Source organism: Oryx dammah, unplaced genomic scaffold, assembly GCF_014754425.2.
Source record: "Oryx dammah isolate SB20612 unplaced genomic scaffold, SCBI_Odam_1.1 HiC_scaffold_3, whole genome shotgun sequence".
NCBI classification, from domain to species: domain Eukaryota; kingdom Metazoa; phylum Chordata; class Mammalia; order Artiodactyla; family Bovidae; genus Oryx; species Oryx dammah.
Window position 1 is genome coordinate 101973684 of NW_024070187.1, and position 15102 is coordinate 101988785.

Here is a 15102-nt window from a genome sequence, read left to right on the forward strand (position 1 = left end):
GAGCAGATGGCCACAGGCACAGAGGGCTACCTGTGTTGACCCCCTGCTTCATACCACCTCCTGCCTCTTGCTGGCAGTTTCCATTAAAACTGGTTGTTAGTCAGTAGCATCTTGGGAAAAGAAGGAGCTGCTCCTAGCAAGGGATTCAGGTGGGGATTTAGGGAAAAAGAGAAGGAAATACTTCTTTCTGTCTTTCATCCCTAGATATTCCTATAAGGTAACTGTATTTAAGTGTCTCACCATGAAGTTGAAAAGAAATAACATCCTCTCAGGATGAAAACTCCAAGCTTTCACAAAGATTCCCTCCACTGGCTACTAATCTCTCGTGCTTTGCTAACCAAGGGAGTCTTGCTTTTTGCGGGGAGGAGGGAGCAATGAGGACATTGCCCCCAGTTGCTTGGGGTTGAAATCGCTTTTCTAATGAGCCAGCTGAATGCCAAGTGCCTGCAATTTGGAACACATTTTCCCATGCTACTCCAGATAAAAGAGATTTGTTTCCCAAGCTGGAGACAGTAAATTGGAAGCCAAGGATAAAAATAAAGATGAGTCCAATCAAACCTCTCTTTGAATCAGATATTTTAAGGAGAGGTTATGACTATTTTTTCTTTATCTGTAGAGAGCAAAACATCTTGATTGAATAGAGTAAGACATGTTCTCAAAACTGTGTGCAGGGTGCTGGAAGGGGCTCCCTCACCCGACCCCGCTCTGCTCGGCCCGCCTGCATGCCTCCCCACCCGGCCCAAGATCCCCCAGCTCAGCCTCGCTCAGCTGCAGGGTCCTGGGGTTTCCTATCCCCCTCACCTTGTGACCTCCCACTGTCTGTGTCATGTGGGTCACTCAGAAAATCCAGGAGCTGGAGGCCACGCTGTACGATGCGCTGCAACAGGAGCCGGGGCGGAGGGCCAGCGAGGCACTGAGCGAGGGCCAGCGGGAGGACCTGCAGGCCGCCGTGGAGAAGCTGCGCCGGCAGATCCTGCGGCAGAGCCGGGAGTTCGACAGTCAGATCCTGCGGGAGCGCATGGAGCTGCTGCAGCAGGCCCAGCAGGTAGGGGAGGGGCCTAGCTGGTAGGGGTGGGGCAGGCAAGTGGGGGAGGGACTGGTAGGGGGAGGGGCCGACAGGTAAGGCAAAAGACTGGCAGGGAGGGGGAGGGGCCAGCAGGGAGGGGAAGGTCCAGTTGGTAGGGAGACGGGCCAACAGGTAGGGAAAAGGACAGTCAGGTAGGGGGAGGGGCCCAGCAGGTAGGGAGAGGTGAGGGGCAGGTAGGTAAGGGCAGGGGCAGGCAGGTGGGGGGGGCCCAGCAGGTAGGGAGAGGGGTCAGTAGGTAGGGGGAGGGGTCCAGCAGGTAGGGGTGGGGTAGACAGGTAGGGGCGGGGGCAGGCAGGTAGGGGCGGGGCCCAGCAGGTAGGGACAAGGACCTGGCAGGTAGGAGCAGGCGTCCCGCCGAGCACCACTGTCCACCGTCCCCACTTCTCTACCCCTCCTGCCCCCTGTCGGCACACTGACACCTCTGAGGGCCCATTCACTGGAGAGCTGGCCTTAAAGCAGGTTTCCGTGAAGTGGGGGTGTCTTCCCGTGGACGCCCTCATAGCCCGGTGAACCCGCAAGTGATGGGGGGAGGTTGCTCACGGGCACACTATACCGCCCACTGTTTCTAATCATACATTTGAACAAGGTCCCCACCCTGCCAAATGGAAACACAAACCAAAGCGAGGCGTCCCCGCTTCCTGCAGCATCTGTCTTCTGTTTAAACTCAGGTTCTTGTAACCAGGGGCGCCGGCGGGCCAGTTTACTTTAGGGCTGTATTTTGTGATGACGACTACTTTGAGGTCTGGACCTGGAAGCTGTTACCTCTGAACATCTAATGTATTCCTAAGTGTGTGCGGCGTCCTGTGTGAGCTTCTTGTGCTGCTGAATACACGGGGGCCTGGTTCCCAAGACCCGTCGTGCTGCTGGAGCTGAGGCGGCCCCAGGGTTTTGGCCGTCCTTGGAGGCTCACTGCTTTAGATCTCTTACCCCACCGCACTCCTGCGGGTGGGACGATTACCTCCGTTTCCCTGATTCGAAAGCAGAGACTCAGGAAGGTTAACTCATGTGCCTGAAGGCCCTACAGCTCATAAGGAATCCTGCCAGTGAGGAAGGATCTAGATAACCAGTGGGAGTCGATGGCACCGAAGGAGAGGGAGACAGAGAATTGGAAGAAGGAGCCGCTGGAGAAGTGCCTTCTGTCCCAGGCAGCAGAGGCCCTGATTAGGACTAAGAAGCGAGGATTCCCGTTGAGTGCGAAAAGGGCGGGGCAGGCACAGCTGACTGCATTTGGTTGAGGAGTGAAAGGGCCGTGACCAAAGGGGAAAGGGTAACTGGAGGTATGAACGCGAGCTCTTCATTCCATTCTTGATTTGGGCAAAGGGACTCCGGGCAGCCCCTGCGGGAGCCGCTGGGCTCCTGTGCTGCTGTGATCTGCTCGCCAGCTACTGAGCTAGCCGGCTTTGGTGGGCGTGGCTTCTGAGCGACCCGCCTCTTATGGGCGTGGCCCCTGAGCCGGTCTGATGTCTGCAGCACACACAACGCATACACCAGACAACTTTCAGCGTGCAACACAATATAGCACATATAACACACGACACAACATAGCACAGCACAGCACAGCACAGCACCGTCAGGGGCTCTGGCAGCACTCGGCCGTATCTGACCCAGCCTGGGGCACCAGATGCCTGATTTGACCAGAAGGACTCGTCCCAGTTTGCCGTGGGCTGCAGCGGTCCGGCTTGCCTGCATCTAGCTCATGGGATTCAGTGACGTCACCAGTGTGACTCCTGTGGACGTTTTATTTTTCAAGCGCTGTTAACTAAGGGGAAAAGTGGATGCAGAGGGCAAAAAAATCAATCAGCACATGGCCCCTTTCCCAACAGACTCATTTGGCACATTTGCACCATGTTCCGCTGTAGTGCAGATCGGAGTTAATCCACTCATGCCAACTTGCTTTGTCCTATCCCTCCCCAGCCCCATGACCTCTGTCCCTGCCAATCCATCCACTGCACCCCAGAAGGCTTCCTAACACAGTGCAGTACCACCCTTGCCCAAAGACCCACCCTGGCTCCTCAGTGCCCAGAGGATGAAGCCTGGGTTGTGTAACCTGACCTCCTGACACCCCGGGCCCCGTGCTCACCTCTACAAATGCATCGGCTGCCTCTCTCACCAGCTTTTCCTGCTCCATGTCACACTGTTTCCATTTGTACCTTTTCTGACATCTGCTTACCAGGCATTGTTCTCCGGGCTGGGGACACAGCACTTGCCCTCTTGAGGCTTATATTCCAGAGTGGGGAGACAGACCAGTGCTGGCACTTAGAGGAGGCTCCATAAATGTTGGTTCATTGAGGGTCACATCAGCCCTCTGAGTGGGGGCCGTTGATACAGTTTCACAGGTGAAGTGAGTGAGGCTCAGAGAGGGTAAGCAACTTGCCCAAAGTCACACAGCCAGGAAGTGGCAGAGCTGAGATGTAAATCCATGTCCTTAGATGGCAAAACTCTTGCCCCTTCTAGCCTCCCATAACCAGGTGAGAGGCTGACCCTGGTTGTTTTTTTTTTTAAGTCATGAAAGACTAGAATGAGATTCAGCTTCTCAGGCTGACTTCTTTTTAGATAAAGATAATTTTTTTCACTTAATCTTTTTTTTTTTTATTTTTACTTTATATTGTGGGTATTCAGTTCAGTTCAGTTCAGTTGCTCAGTCATGTCTGACTCTTTGCGACCCCATGAACCACAGCACACCAGGCCTCCCTATCCATCACCAACTCACGGAGTCCACCCAAACCCATGTCCATTGTGTTGGTGATGCCATCCAACCATCTCATCCTCTGTCATCCCCTTCTCCTCCTGCCCTCAATCTTTCCCAGAATCAGGGTCTTTTCAAATGAGTCAGCTCTCTGCATCAGGTGGCCAAAGTATTGGAGTTTCAGCTTCAACATCAGTCCCTCCAATGAACACCCAGAACTAATCACCTTTAGGATGGACTGGTTGGATTTCCTTGCAGTCCAAGGGACTCTCAAGAGTCTTCTCCAACACCACAGTTCGAAAGCATCAATTCTTCGGCACTCAGCCTTCTTCACAGTCCAACTCTCACATCCGTACATGACTACTGAGGGTACAGTTAGTTTATATTGTTGTATTATTTCAGAAGTACAGCAAAGTGATTCAGTTTTACATATACATATATCCACTTTTCCAGATTATTTTATTATATGTTATTACATAATGTTGAGTAGAGTTCCCTGTGCTATACCATAGGTCTTTGTTGATAATATATTCCATATGCATATGTTAATCTCAAACTCCTCACTTATCCCTCCCACCCCAGTTTTTCCCTTTGGTAACTATAAGTTTGTTTTCAAAGTCTGTGAGTCTGTCTCTGTTTTGTAAGTAAGTTCAAAAAATGGACAGATGATTAAATAGACATTTCTCCAAAGAAGACATACAGATGGTCAAAGAGCACATGAAAAGATGCTCAGCATCACTAATGATTAGAGAAATGCAAATCAGAATTGCAATGAGGTATCACCTCACGCTTGTCAGAATGGCCGTTGTCAAAAAAAATCTATAAACAATAAATCTGGGGAGAATATGGAGAAAAGGGAACCCTCCTACACTGTTGGTAGGAATGTAAATTGTACAGCCACTATGGACATCCGTATGGAAGTTCCTTCAAAAACTATACATAGAATTACCATATGACCCAGCAATTCCAATTCTGGACATGTATCCATAGAAAACCATACTTTGAAAAGATACATGCACCCCAGTGTTCATGGCAGCACTATTTACAACAGCCAAGACATGGGGGCAACCTAAGTGTCCATCAACAGAGGAATGGATAAAGAAGAGGTGGTCCATACATATAATGGAATATTACTCAGCCATTAAAAGAATGAAATAATGCCATTTGCAGCAGCATGGATGGACCTAGAGATTATCCTACAGAAGTAATAGCTCTCTAGAAGTAATAGCTGTCTGAAGTAACTCAGAGAGAGACAAACGCCACATGACTTCACTTATATGTGGGATCTAAAAAAATGATACAAAGGAACTCAGACTGATTTTCAAAGCCCAGAAGTTGGTCCTGGGACATTTTTGCAAATCCTTCGAAAACTATAAGAGGTTGTCCCCCCTCCATGTGGCACTGTGATTTCCAAGGCACTGTTCCCTGGGTGCCCATTTCACCCCCAGAGTCACAGGGTCACCGTGCAGTTATTACAGAAGAGGGATTCCACAGAGAGATTAATTGATTACATGACACCCCAAAGTCCACCAGCTGATAAATTTGGGGCCTGGGACCCAAACCAGAGTCTAGCTGAGTTTGTGCTCATTTTTAGACGATCCCCACCTTGCAAGGGAGTCTCTGAGGAGCGGTCACTGTCTCCCTCAGGCGGAAGAGGGTTAGAAACATATCCGGTCTCCTTAATAGAGCACATACTCTGCCAACTTAACTCTAAGCATTTTGCAGATTCATTTGCTAAATCCTCAGATGTGGGCAACACTATTACTCCCAATTTACAGATAAGGAAACCAAGGCCAGAGAGGCTGAATTACTTGCCCAAGGTCACATATCTAAGGGAAGGTTTTTTGTGTGTCTTTTCCTTATCAATCTGGGCCTCCCTTGTGGCTCAGCTGGTAAAGAATCCACCTGCAATGCAGGACACCTGGGTTTGATCCCTGGGTTGGGAAGATCCCCTGGAGAAGGGAAAGGCTACCCACTCCAGTATTCTGGCCTGGGGAATTCCATGGACTGTATAGTCCATGGGGTCGCAGAGTCGGAGATGACCGAGTGACTTTCACTTTCTTTTTTTATCAATTCACTCTATTTTGCTGCCAGTGTGATCTTTCCAAAATCAAAATCTCATCATTTCCCTACTTAAAACCCTTCACAAACTCCCCATGACACCCCTAAATCTGCAAGCTCCTCACCGGAAAGCTTCTCACTGGAACATTCAGACCCTCTGCCCCCTGGCACCCCCAGCTCCCTGCACACACATGTCATTCCTTCTACCTGGATTCCTTCCCCTTTCCTGCATCTGAAAAACCACCATGGGCTGGGTTCTGTGCCTCCTCGGGGACCCCCAGCCCACACCTCAGTTCCTTACCCCCCTCACCTCTCTGCTCAAGCTTGACCTTCCCTGATACCCCATGTAAATAACACCCCTTCCCTTTCCCTACCCCGCTTGACTTTCTCTATGACGTCTGTATTTATCTAGGGCATCATCCATGTATTTGCATAATTCCATTGTCTGAACCTGATGGACCACAAACCCCCCAACGCCCCAGGCCTATTGAGCCATTCCTGCTGAGTGGGCACAGGGCCTATTGAGCCAAACCTGCTGAGTGGGCACATGTGCCCACAGTGGTGATTCTCAGGGTTGGATCCCCAGACCAGCAGCATTCCCATCACCTGGGAAATCTGTGGGGAAACAGAGCTTCTCAGGCCCCACCCTGGAACTGATGAGTCAGCAACTCTGGGGCAGGGCCCCTGGGGTCCACAGCACCTCCAGGTGAGGCTGATCTGAGTCTAGGAATCTGGGCAGAAGGTTTCTCCAGGTTTGAGGATGGGTCTACATGCTTAATTCAGGCTTATGTGAATTGCCTGGGCTTCAGTCCGACAGCCTCCTCCCAAGGAATGAGGTGTCCGTCTGCATTCAGGACTGGTGAGGCTAGTAGCTGTCCTGGCGTATCAAGCCTGTCAGGTGATGAAGCCCTATTGGACACATGACAAACTGGGAAAGGTCATACCTGCCAGACCTCCTGGTGAGATGCTGCGTGGAACTGGAAGGAACAGATTGATAAATCGCTGAGCACCAGTGGCTGTGCACCCCAGGGAGCAGAGCCAGACAGGTGGCCATCTCTCCCTGTTGGCTCAGGAGTGATGAGTTTCTCACGACTGTGGACATTCAGTGCTAAAACCAGGAATGGCCCAGGCTCACGGGGACAGTTTGTTATCCTTAAGCCTTCTAAGAACCTGGGTGGAGGCTGCAGCCATGCCCCTCCATCAACACTCAACTCCTCTGCCCCTGCTCCCAGGCTCCAGCTAAATAAATCTTGGACATGTCATTTGGTGCTGCTTCAAATCCGTGAGCTTTATTGACCTGCCCAAAAGGCACCTCCGTGTCTTGGTCTGATCTTGAAGTTTATGTTTTCAAAAGATCCTGCCCTAAGAGTGCAATCTGTTTCCATGCATTTCAAGAACAGGCAAAAATCTACTTTTAGTGAGAGGTCAGAATAGAGTCACGTGGGGGCCTGAGGGAGCCTCCTGAGTGCTGAAGAGGCCCTCAGTCTTGATTCAGGGGGTGGAGAGACAAGGCTGTTCAACATATAAAAGTTAGTCGAGTTGCCCACTTACTGTTTGTGTATTAAGCAGCTTATTGTTGTTGTTGTTCAGTTGCTAAGTTGTGTCTGACTCTTTTTGACCCCATGGACTGCAGCATGCCTGGCTTTCCTGTCCTCCACTATCTCCCAGAGTTTGCTCAAACTCATGTCCATTGAGTCAGTGATACTATCTAACCATCTCATCCTCTGCCGCCCTCTTCTCCTTTTGCCTTCAATCATTCCCGACTCATTTCCAGTGAGTCGCTGCTTACACACTACACTAGACAAACAATGAAGAGTGAGAGTTGAACCTGGAAAATTTACTTTTTCTGATGCAGAACTTAATGTGTTGCAGAGGGTGCGAGAACTGGAGGATAAGCTGGAGATCCAGAAACGACATCTGAAAGAACTGGAGGAAAAGGTAGGTGGTGTGAGCTCGCTCCGGCCCCGGGCTTCCTTCCATGAACCGCTCACGTGGAATGTTCTGAAGAACAGGCTCTGTCTTCAGCCCTCTCTTCTCTACCCATGTCCCCAATACTGGCGGTCCAAGAAATAAGTACTTTTCTAGGGAAGAAAGTCTGAACCCCTCTGACACTACCTCACTGGGAAGGGGGAGGTCACTTTCTTCATGGGCTCATTCTCCTTAAATGACATTTATGCCTAGAACCAATGAGTGTTCTTCCCTTCAGGGAAGTCTCTTCCTTCCAGCAAGTAGTGAGGCTGATGCCCAGTCCCACTGGCCCCTCTGGTTGTCACCACTTTACGTGTGAGGACACTGAGCCTGAGAAAGATTCAAACACTTGTCCACAGTCTCACAGCTGGGGAGGGATAACCCGGGTCTCCAGGGATTCCACAGTCACCCCACCAGCACCCCCGCCACATACTGCTGGTGCCGACGGATAAATGAGTCCATATACGCGGCATCTTTGCCAGGGCACTTACCACGTCCTGTTCATCTGCCCAGTGGCCGGGACTTCCTTGAGTTCAGGGACCAGCTTTTATTTACCTCTTTATCCAAGACAGTTCTTGCCATGAAATAGGGCATCAATCAAATGTTTGCAGGATAAGTAATAGATGAGTAGAAAACCCAGACTTCCCTGATGGCTTAGACAGTAAAGAATCTGCCTGCCATATGGGAGACCTGGGTTTGATCCCTGGGTTGTTGGGAAGATCCCCTGGAGAAGGGAATGGCTACCCACTCCAGTATTCTTGCCTGGGAAATTCCATGGACAGAGAGCCTGGCAGGCTACAGTCCATGGGGTCACAAAGAGTTGGACATGACTGATGGACTAACACACACACACAAACACACTCACACAGAAAATCCATAATTGCACATTTTATGTTGTAGAGGTAAGCTCGTGTTTGGGATTAGGAGGTGATGGACTCTGACCCCAACTTGGCAGGGGGTGTCTGTTGCGGACAACTTGCGTCAAAAAAGCTTGAGGGATGATGTGCTGCCACCCTGGAAAAGAAGATGGAGAAAGGATATTTCTGGGCTTCAGGTGTCTGAGGCTGATCTTTGGAGAGAGGAAGCTGACTCATTCCACGGACAGAGCAGGGCCAAAGTCTCAAAAGCCACCAGAGGGCAGATTGAGGGCTGTCTGCAAATGAGATGACAGCCCACTCTTTCTAGAGGGAATCAAACACAATGGCCCAAAGAGATAGAGCAGCTCTTCAGATGCTACACCAGCTTTCTCTCCTAAAATTCAGCATTTACACAGATTAACTCACCTTCCTAGTGTCTTCCTTCTGTACCTGGAGCCCCAGGGCCTCCCAGCCTGCACAACCTGCAGTGTCCTCACGGGGGCAGCAGAGGGTAATGGCTGGAGGATCTGGGCCGGTTCTCCTGAGTGCCCTGGAAACCCGGTAGGAATTTGGTTTAAGCAGACCCCTAGAGTCCCCATCGGGGTTCCCTGGTGGCTCAGCTGTAAAGAATCTGCCTGCCGCAGGAGACTCGAGTTCGATCCCTGGGTCAGGAAGATTCCTTGGATGAGGGCATGGCAACCCACTCTGGTATTCTTGCCAGGAGAATCCCCATGGACAGAGGAGCCTGGCAGCTACGGTCCATGGGGGTTGCACAGGGTAGGACACGACTGAAGCAACTTAGCAGCAGCAGAGACCCCATCATAGAGCTGCTCACCACTCCCCCCTCCCCAACACACAAGTTCTGAGGTTATTTTGAGCAGCCAGTAAACGCAAAAGTGTTAGTTGTTCAGTCGTGTTTGTCGTGTTGGACTCTTTGTGACCCCATGGACTGTAGCCCACCAGGCTCCTCTGTCCATGGGATTCTCCAGGCAAGAATACTGTAATGAGCTGACATTCCCATCTCCAGGTATCTTCCCAACCCAGGGATTGAACCAGAATCTCCTGCATTGCAGGCGGATTCTTTTCCACTAGTGCCTCCTGGGAAGCCCTAACGCTAAGTTGAAGTGAAAGTACTAGCTGCTCAGTCTGTCGGACTCTTTATGACCCCATGGACTGGAGCAGACCAGGGGGGGTCTCAAGGATACCTCAAGGATTTCCCCATGGACACTGTTGGTCTGGGCTGGTGGAAAAATAACTCGAGCCACCGTGGTCAGTGGTCAGGAACTCTTTTCCCACCACATTCCACAGGGTGGTCTCGGCAAGGACCTCGCCATTCTCAGGTCTCAGTTTCCCCATGTGAAAATCAAGAGCTAGGTGATTCTAAATGTTCCTTCTAGCTTTAACTTCCAGTGATCCTAAAATGTGTTTAAAATTTGTTGGCTGTCTGTTCATTTTTTCAGTAACAATTTAGGGGAGCTATTACCTTGAGATTTGGGGGAAGAAAAAACAATAAATTATTTTCAAACACCTCAGATAATATTCAGACATGTTTCTCCTAACCTAATCTCCAAAATGAATCACCGGCAGTTCTTTTTGAATAAATCAATTTGTAAATAAGCTAAGGATGATCTCTATTTTCAAACTCTGTACAATTTTTCACTCCTTTAGGGCCACTTTTTTTTCCTGATTTTTTTTTTCTTTTTAAAGCAGAAAAACCAATGGCATAAAAGATTTTAAACAATGAATCTCTTGGAAGAGTGGGCCCTGGCAGGGATGAGGGAGGGGGAGGAGTTCTGTTTGTCTTCTGGTGGGACTGGGTGACCTGGGACCTGGGTGGAGTCTTCCTTATCTTTGTATGCATGTCATGCCCCGCCTTTGGTGGGACCATCAACCATGACCATCAGAGGGTTCTTCCTGGATATATACTATCCTGCCACATTCTTCAAGAAAGTTACACCCCAGCACCAAAAATTCCTGGTCTGGGAATGTCAGTCCACTCCCTTATTCTTGCCTGGAGAATCCCATAGACAGAGGAGCCCGGCAAGCTACACAGTCCATGGGGTCACAAAGAGTCAGACAAGACTGAGCAACTAACACTTTTCACTACGATGTACATCTCCCCCGTCTGTATTAGCCAGATGTTTGTAGACTGTGTGGGGATAACCCACCCTGGGCAAGGAATCCCACAGAATGGGTTTCTCAGGTGGAATCAGCTTCTAAAGCCCACTGACTTCCTGGGACTCTTTCCAAACCCAACCCCCGTGCTCTAGTTCTTGTGAAATGCTGTCATTGAGTTCCATACTACATATCTTACATCTTTCTTTCTTTTCTTCCCCCCTCCTCATTTTCTTTTGGTCTTATTTTATAGTTTTTGTTCCTTTTTTTGTTTTTCTCACTAGCATTCATTCTGTGGCCTTGATGACTTCAGTGAGCCAAGAACTCGGGTTGGTATCCTTTCATTTTCACTCATATTTTCTAAAAAGGAGATTTCTTCCCAACTCTGACCATAACATTCCTTTAGGTGATGTGGAAGGTGGCCTTGTGATAGATTGCTCAATGTCAGGCCCACTGGGCTAGAGGCATCTGGGGGCCGCTGGCATGTTCTACCCCTGGGAAGGAGATTGGGGAGTTCTCAGTGAATAAGTTTGGACAGTGGAGACCTGGTTATCACCCTATTATTATTTCATCTTGAAAAGGTGGTTACGGTTTTGTCCAAAGGTCCTCTCTGTTTGGGCTTTGGTTTTTGGTTCTATCTATTGCCTGTGAACCAATAAATTCACCGTATGGTCCACTATAGGCTCTCTATTTCCCGTGAGCCAGTCAGTTCACCAAAGAGTTGCCTTCTGGGGTCAGGGGTCTGCAGGAGTCCGTGGCCTGCATACAAAATGCCCAGGAAGCCTGTGTAAAGATCCCAAGCCCCTTGCCTCTGCCCCTGCCCTGCCCTTGACTGCAGATCTGGTTTTGATGCCATTCCAGCAGCTGGTCCTTCTCTAATCATTGGACCCTGCCTGTCTCACACTGACTTCCTGCTTTGGTACCCAGGCCTACCTCCTTTCTCCCTGTTCTGAGTGCCCACCATGGACTAGGGACTGCCAAGACCCCTAGAATCTAGAGTTCTGCCCCCTGAGTCCAGCCCAGGTGAAGGCCCTATGAGCTCCAGGGATGCCCATAGCCCACCAGCTGCCTGGACCCCCAGACTGAGCTCAGACACTGTGTCCCTGCCTGATGCACAACCCTTGCACCTGAGGACTTTTCCTCGGGTCCGCTGTGCCCAGTCCTAGGACAGCACTTGGTATGTGGTTGATGTTCATTCAGTGCTTGTGTGGCAAGTAAAGACCCCAGGTCTCATCAGACCAGAGTGGGGGTCACTGTAGCAGGTTGGAGTGGGTGCAGGAGGACAGGCTATCTGAACCCCATTTCCTCTTTTCCTGGATTGTCGGGGGAAGTCCCTCAGCGGGCTCGGCTGGAGGGTTCGGGACAATGGTGGGGAATGGTGAGGGCAGATAAGCAGGGACTTCTCTAGCCATCCTAACCCTGGGTTCTTGTGTCATTTCCAATTATTTTTTGATTTTCCAGGATAGAAAAAAAGCTTATGGAATAAACTGAATCCTATGGCAACCCCGACCCCACTCAAACCAAAATTCGGCAGCAAAACAAGCTATTCCAAGCCCAGAGACTGAAACCAGAATTTGTGGATACTTGATGACAGTCCAAAGGGGAGGCATTTAGGATCTATGGCTAGGTCCTGGCTGGGTCGGCTGTAGGAGCTCTGCAGGGACCAAGGGGAATTTGTCAAGCTCAGGGCCACATCTGAGTCCCTGCTGTGGCACCTTCAAGAGCCCGAAGGGCAGAGACCCGAATACCAGGAAACTAAGTGCAATTACTAGAAACCGTTTGATTGGAGAGCCGCTGCACTGTCTCGGGACAGACCCGCGTCCTTGTCCCCACACGGCATGCCTCCCCAGCCGTGGTGTATGTGCCCGGCTAGACACTGACTGTATACATATGTCTCCATGAGCTGTGCCCTGTGCATCCCAGAGTCTGTCAGCCAAAGTGACTCGAAAATGTCCCTGTGATCTGAATGCAAAGTCAAGACCCGTTCACCAAAGCCCTCCAGGTCCATGTGCAGCTGGATTCAGCAGCTGGAGGCCAGAGAGAGACAGCTGGAGCCTCACCCACTGTGGATGGAGGATTCCAGGACCTCATATTTACAAGGGGGAAGCCACAGGCTCCATCACTCTTGTGGGTATGACACAGTGAAAGTTCCAGAGCCTGACTGCACTTGGGGTCATGGTGGAACAAGGACTGAGAGGTGGATAGAGCCCCCACCCACACCACCCTTGGGCTGTCTTGCACCTGGGTTGTCATTTGCAAGCAGTTGGCAAGGAAGAAATGCTGTGTTATGAAGTGATTCCCTGGAGAGCCTGTGAGGACTGAGGCTCCTTCTGCCGTGGTCTGAGACCAAGTCTGCTCTCTTACAACTGGAGAGAAGGAGGCAGCCCTTCCTGATCTCAGGAGACCCACCTCTGCATCAAGCCTCTCAGGAGAACAGATGGAGTGGGGCAGCTCAGGAGGGCAGGACACCAGCTAGTGGGAGCCAAGTCTAGGAGGGAATCCCAGAGAAGAGAAGTCCCTTTTGAATGTTGTTGCAGTGAGTGGGTGGGTGCGGGCGTGTCTCCAGGAGAAGACACCTGCTCATATGACTGCCCCCTCCCAAACTCTTGGAAGGAAGACTTTTGGAATCCAAATAGATTAAGTGAAATAGAAGGTAATGGCTGTGAAGGAGAGGATAGCTGCGTCTTACTGAAAGAAGCACCTGAAGGCAAGGATGGTTTGATCCCAAGGATGGAGAGATTCACTGCTCTGTGTCTGTTGGACTGCAACAGCAATCCTGTAATTTCCAGTGAGAATAACCTTTGGAGAAAACTTAAATGACCGAAATTCAGGCCACTGGAGGAACTGAGGAGGGGAGGAGAATCTAAGAAAAGAGCTGAAAGTTCTCAGAAGGACAGACCCAAGGATGGAGAACATGGATCTCAGTAGAGAGGGGCATCCAGCCGAACAGAGAAGGATGTTCAAACAAAACCAAAGGATTAGGGGGCTCTAAGCAAACAGACACCCAAGACAGCTGAGAAGCGACCATTCCTCTTTTGAAATCTAAACCCAAAGCACCACCACACCAGCCCCATGACTTTCCAGCATCTGACATTCAAAAGCAAATGAACTGATGTCTCTGCTTGGAAAAAGCAGGCATCTGAGCACTCCAGGTAGCAATGGGAATGTAGAACCACACAAGGAACAAAAATGAAAAAGCACACCTGCTTTCTCTGGAGCCAAAGAAGCACAGAGAAGCCTTGCTTTGCTAACTTAGCAGCTCAAGTCCAGGAGGCGTGCAGGGTCCCTGGGAAGCTGGACCCACAGCACAGAGCACCTATCACCTCCCCGCTGCAGGAGTGTGGGGTCTTCTGTCCTCCTGCCCCACACTTCTGTCTACTCACCTCTCCCACTCAGACAAGAGGATACGAACGATGGTGGCTTTGATGTCAGACCCATCCGGGTCCATTCCCAGACCTGCCATTCCCCTGCAGTGGACACTTGGCAAAATACTTGCCCCTCAGTCTTAATTTTTTCTATCTGTGGAATGGGGGTGATATTCCCACACAGCACCTCACAAAACGTTTTTTTTGGGTACAACTAGACAGACCTAAAGACTCTTAGACACTGGAAGGAACTGTAGCAGACAGCTTTGAACACACCTTTGCAGGAGTTGTCCTCAAAGGAGACCTTAAGGCCCACAGGGGACCAGGGGCCATTCTGTTTGCCCCCCAGGAGAAAGTCCAGGTGCAAGGGAGCGAGACTTACACAGCCAGGTGTGGGAGCTGCCCTGGCTTAGAAGCCCAAAGTCCTCAACAAGAGCCAGCACTTCTTGTGACAGTCCTAGGCATCGCCTCCAAGGTTCTTGCCAGGGACAGGCCCAGTCACAAGAGCCACTGAACTCAGCAGGCCTCAGAGCTCCAGTGGCCCACCAGGTGCGTACTCGTGTTCTCAGAGGCCATCCACAGCTGTCCCCGAGCCCGGGTGAGGCACAGGGCTCAGGGCTACTGGTGTGGTTGTTGCCTAGCAAGGCAGCTGATCTTCTGCGCAAGTGTGGTTTCCAGGGCAGAAGAGCTACAGAGTCAACTGAACCCAAGTCAGTCTTTCACTCAGAGAAGAGCAGGCTTGGGTCCACGCTTTACCACCTGCCTTCTAACAGATCTACTCGGGGTGAAGAGAGAGCCCAGGTCAAGTTCCTGATACAGGAATGTCACGCTATGCCATGCTGATTAAGTGCCCAGCGTCCCACTCCTCATCCTCACCTCTCTCCTCACGCCTCACCCTTCCTCTTACACCCTCATGCCTCACCCCTCCCCTCACACCTCACCCCTCCCCTCACACCTCACCCC

The 15102-nt window shown here is 50.6% G+C and overlaps 1 protein-coding gene across 1 annotated transcript in view; it reads left to right on the forward strand.

The window, feature by feature from the left end:
• JAKMIP1 (janus kinase and microtubule interacting protein 1) overlaps positions 1-11186 on the forward strand; it is a 128412-nt gene extending 117226 nt beyond the window's left edge. The window contains exons 19-21 of the mRNA XM_040237305.1: positions 842-1045; positions 7707-7772; positions 11028-11186. Of these exons, the coding sequence (XP_040093239.1) occupies positions 842-1045; positions 7707-7772; positions 11028-11078 (321 nt within the window). The 3' untranslated portion in view covers positions 11079-11186. The remainder of the gene's footprint in view (positions 1-841; positions 1046-7706; positions 7773-11027) is intronic.
• The last annotated feature ends 3916 nt before the right edge of the window (positions 11187-15102 follow it).